This window comes from Belonocnema kinseyi, chromosome 2 (assembly GCF_010883055.1).
Source record: "Belonocnema kinseyi isolate 2016_QV_RU_SX_M_011 chromosome 2, B_treatae_v1, whole genome shotgun sequence".
Taxonomy (NCBI): Eukaryota; Metazoa; Arthropoda; class Insecta; order Hymenoptera; family Cynipidae; genus Belonocnema; species Belonocnema kinseyi.
Window position 1 is genome coordinate 22,684,988 of NC_046658.1, and position 5,165 is coordinate 22,690,152.

Consider the following 5,165-nt stretch of genomic DNA (forward strand, 5'->3'; position numbering starts at 1 on the left):
GCGCATACTTTGAATAAAATATTTGTTATCATTCTCTTGAAATAAATGTGTTTTTTTCTTGAAAAAATACCGGTTTCATATGTATACACCTGGTACTTCATTCCTTAACTCGCTATACTTTTGGATCTTGGCTGTATAGGTTGACTGCAAATTTCGGTTAAGCGGATAAGCAATGTCGATATTGTAGACTTTCCCGCCCTTTTTTTCTCGCATTACGATCTCAGGTCGATTGGCCCGGAAGTAATGATCCGTTTAGATATTAACATCCCAATATTAGATGTAATTTTCGCTTTCTAAACAGGCATTGGAATGTATCTATACAAGGGCATCCATTCTTTTAAGAGTCCTAGGTTTAGGGTAAGTTGTTGATGTATAATGTCCGCTACATCATTATGTCTGTGCGTATATTCTCTCTGAGCCATTACGTGACAGCCGTCAATAATGTGCTCGATGGATTCGTTGGCATCAGGATACAGAACACCCTTTCTTAGGCTTGCTTGTAGTTAATGTATGCTATGCGTAAGTGCCTTTGATGCTTACGAGCTTTAGTCGTGGCAGCAGCGTCTATAGTGACTAGATCTTTACACCCTTGCGAGTTTTCACAACATCCTTTTTGTTCTTCTGTAAGAATGTCATTCTCGTCGCAATAAAAATATAACTTATCTGCAATGATAGGTGTAAGACATTAAAAATTGTTGGAAGGCAGGCTATCAGTCGAAAGTTAGATGGATTTTGAGCATCCGGTTTTTTTGGTAACATATACCTAGTATCCTGGAGCATGAAGTCCTGCATCAAATCTGGGTGCTCAATGATCTTCTGAAAACATCTTGCCAACGCAAGATGCACGCTCGTCAGGTACTTGTACCAGAAGTTGTGCACCATGTCCGGACCTGCACTTTCCAATCACTTAACCTTTTCAAGACCGCTGCAACATCTAAAGCTGTGATGTTTGTCAATTGCATTTCAGGGATATTGCTTGCCTTTGCTTCCTCAAGTTTGAACCACGCAGTGTCCAAATTGCATCTGTTCATTTTTGCCCAAAACACCTGACCAATAGTTAGTCATATATTCCAATTGGGACACTTGGGTATCTTGCTAGTTATTTGGCTTTACTCGCAGTTCACGATAGAACCCTTTCATCTGTCTGAAAGTTTCGATTTTGTTGCCTTCGTGCACTACTTTTCTTGTAACGACGCAGTCTGGCAGTAAGAACATCAAGTCTCTGTCGTTGGGAGTCTATAATCTCATGCAGCATTGCTGGTGTTAATGTCTCGATGTGCCGAGGGTGGACGATTTTAGTAACATGGTTTATCAGCTTTCTGAGTCTATTTCCTTTCTTATATTGAGTTAATCGACCAATTTGCACCTTGCTTTGCTGACATCCATATCTAACCTGAAATTCCATTGTGGATCACGATCCCTTTCTGGGACAAAAACTCCATTTGCAGGCCTAGTTTACGGGTCCAACGTTAGAACGGTTGCCACAGCTGCGCAGTATACAAGAGTTTGCACCTCTAAAGCAGTTTGTGCTACGTTCAAATAAGTAGGTAAGACCTTGCTTTCGAGATGTCCTATTAGTGCATGCAGATCATTTGTGATGTTTATTTTGGACAGCGAATGCCTTAGTGTTGGTTCTGTATATCTGAACTTTAGTAAAGCATGACCAAAGTTCCCTTCAAGGTGCTGTAGTTTATCTGGGATTTCCCTATCCACATCATCGTTATTAATATCCGGATGTGGTTCTATCATTACCCCTAGCACCTATGTCTTCAGCATCAATTAAGTCTTCGTTGTCCACATCTTCCAAGGTGAGTTCATCAACAGGAAGATGCTGTTCTACTTCCATTTTGATAGCAGCTATTTCAACAGCCGAAAGCAGTCTGTTTATAGATATTGAGCGTTTTTGATCTGCTAGATTCTGCTCATTTATTTTTGTGGCTAGCTCTGGGTATTTAAGTAAGAAGAGTCTATTAGTTCTCTCCTCACACTTTGTCCACATTTCTCTGCCAAATAATAAAGGCACATAATATCTCTGTTCATGTGGTATGTCCATTTTCGTCGATTTTTTGGTTTCTGAACCTCTGCTTTTGCCTCTGGTTGTAAAAGGCCATCCACCTCTGGAGGATGAGGTGGTGCTGGATCATCAATAGGTTGAGGAAGAACATCAATTGCTCCTGCTTGACCGTTTGACGCGGCTTCCTCTAACTGATGTTCATTGCCGTCGTTTTTACACGACAAATCAACCTGTTGTTTAATCTTCATTGCTCGGTCTTCTGTCACGTGTAGATTAGTCCTGATGTCCTTCACCATAGCCATAAGTTCTCTTAGTGCAAATTTCTGTATATTCGGATACTTTGTAGCAAATTTCGTTCTTATATTGTATCCTTTTTCCATTTTCGCTTCAAACTTCGCACTTTCGTAATAGAGGCGCACCAATTCCTCTTTTATTGTGGTATCCCAATTGATGCTCTCCTACGGTATTTCTGTCGATGTGGTTGGCTGCAAATAGCTAACGCTATCCAAAGCATCCTCAGCAGGTACAGTTGATGTTACACGCTTACCGTTTGTCGCAGATGTTCTTGCTGGCCAGCTGTTTGATTGTCGAGATCTGCCTGACCATCTTGCAGCTCACCATCGCCACCAGCCCACATGCTGTGGTCCCCAGCTGTGGCTCCAGGGGCTCCCCGACGATCCTCGGTAAGCGACATGCATTTCAATATCTTTAGTATGCCCTCCATTATTATTTGGGTTTTGGTGTTCTGCTTAGTCCCTCTCCTCTTCGTTATCAGCCTATGTGGCATGAGAATTTATTTTTCTTTCTAGAATATTAAAAAATAGTGCTCATCTTCAAAAAAATTAAATTTTACTTTGGTTTTGATAAATCAAGGTTCACTTTTGAATTGTTCAAAAATTGGTTAAGACCAATCGAAAGTTCATAAAAAAGTTGACCGAAAACACAAAAAATATCTTTTTGTAAAATTACCGTCCTGTACGACGGCACTTATCCTATGTTTCAGCACGATAGGACATATCGGTTTTGCGGGTTAGGACATTTGAGAAATAATGCTCCATATACAGAAGAGCTTACATATCAATACGTCCGTTTTGCGCTTGTACATCCCACGCCGCCAAGCCGAACGCGGACTTATAAATCTGCAATGTCTTTAAACCTGAGTTTTGAAAATAGTCAGGTATTACGAGATGTTTGGCAAAGAAGAGTTCCTTTACAAAGCTGCGGATTAACTTGCCAAGAAAGTGCATTACTCCATCTAGAGGCCGCACTTTCAGAAGTCCAAGTAAAGAAAGAAGAGGTCAAAAACTTCCTCGGACAGCTCAACAAGAAAATGTACGGAAACTTGTACAGGCCTAATTCAGGCACAGAGACATAGGGTTTCGTTTTTGCGTGTTGCTAGGAAGGTGTCATTTCCACCTTAGTATACCGCAACCTTATTTCACTTAAAAAAAAATTTCCAGAGATAGGTGCGGAACGTGTCATGCACATTCTGAATACTTAGGACATATACTGTCGAACGCTCCGTGGGTGATAGATTCAATAGTGTGAAATAAGAAGTGCCGCATTTTGTCGAACTATGAGTTTCGAACAGCAGTCTCCGTGGCAAACTTGATACCTGACATCGTTTTCCAGGCCTTCGAAAATAATTGTTTAAAGGGATTATCCTTGTGATCAGTTCAAGATACTCAAAATTTGGAAATAAAATAGTGCTCTCAAAGCAGGGCAGGGAGTCTACTCCTGCCTCCCGTTAAAGTATGTAAAGAGTTGAAGGGAGATTATTTCGGGCTTTTCAAAACCCGATTTTATCTCAAGCTACGATTTTATAGTGTAGGGATATCCGGGGAAAGAGCAAAGAGCACAAATCTGTCACTTTTCAATTCCCTGTCTAGCGTACGAGGAAAATGTACAGAGAAGCACTCGGAAAAGAGAAAAGAACAAATTTGGCAAAAAAAGAAATCGTATTAGAAAGATTAAAAAATAAAAACAAAATATGAAGATTTAAGAACCTTTCAATGCATATAATATATAATATGATATTTATTTTCATATTTTTCTTAAAAAGCCATTTTAGGCGATTAAGCCTGAAATCGCCTTTAAAATATCTTAAATCGTATATTTTACCTTGCAGTTCTAAAACGCTTCATTCTTTTGAAACTTTGTATCATAAAGCTTATATCTTACAATTCTATGCCCGTTTGCTTTTGCATCGGATAAAATATGTAATGGGCTAGCGCATTCGCTGTTCCCCGGGTATGATGGGGATAATGCATGAAATAAGACAAAAAGACATTTTAATGTTAAAATGTCTCTAAACAGCTCCCATGTATTATTATCAAATGAGAATTAATAATAATTACGTAGAAAATAATTAAAATATTTTTGGGAATTCTACCTATTCCATTTACGTATAGTTTTTGGCATAAAACACTTCTTAGCTAATAATCTACCTTCTTTAGTGAATTCGCTGATATCCAAATCCAGCCTTTGTTTATATCTTTAATCTCGCTTTTATTTTAGATTTCTCGTTTTTAGATGATTTCATGCATTTATAAATTAGTTTAGACAATCAACTGAATCAGCTGTCAAGTAGGAAGCCGCGACAGCCGCGAACTCTGCTTGGTTAAAATTTATAAAAGTAACATGGCGCCTAAAGTGGTCTGATTGGTGCTCACTTGTATATTTTAGTGACGTCACCCATGTTTGAATGTGACAATATAGACGCGAACAAGAAAATATAATAGTCTTTTTAGCATCAGAATCCTAAAAAAATTCTTTTCTTTAACTATAACGTTATTCACTGCTAGAAGTTTCTAAAAATATGTTTATCTCATTTTATGCAACATCCCCATTATCGATGCGATAGTTTAACCTCAAATTTCAGATGTGTCAAAATGGTAAATCATACCTTTTTTTACATAAAGTAACGTGTGAGTACCAAGGAGGCCAACCTCTTTTTAACTCCTTTTTGCCTCCTAGGTGCACAGTGTACTAATAAATTATAGGTGAATCGTATATTATTTTGGAAATATGATAAAATTTTGAAATTTTATTTTTGTAGGATTCCTGCAAGACATTCTGAAGGTGGATCAAGGCGATCGTCAGTAAGATACATTCATTCGAAATACTAATAATTGAGGCGTTGGATAGAAAA

General features: G+C 38.5%; 1 protein-coding gene across 4 annotated transcripts in view; it reads left to right on the top strand.

The window, feature by feature from the left end:
• LOC117168477 (protein PF14_0175-like) overlaps positions 1 to 5,165 on the top strand; it is a 106,704-nt gene that overhangs the window by 19,968 nt on the left and 81,571 nt on the right. For all 4 annotated transcript variants that reach the window (XM_033354159.1, XM_033354161.1, XM_033354162.1 and 1 more), the window contains one exon: positions 5,073 to 5,115. In XM_033354159.1, the coding sequence (XP_033210050.1) occupies positions 5,073 to 5,115 (43 nt within the window). Of the gene's footprint in view, positions 1 to 5,072; positions 5,116 to 5,165 lie in introns of those variants that run through there.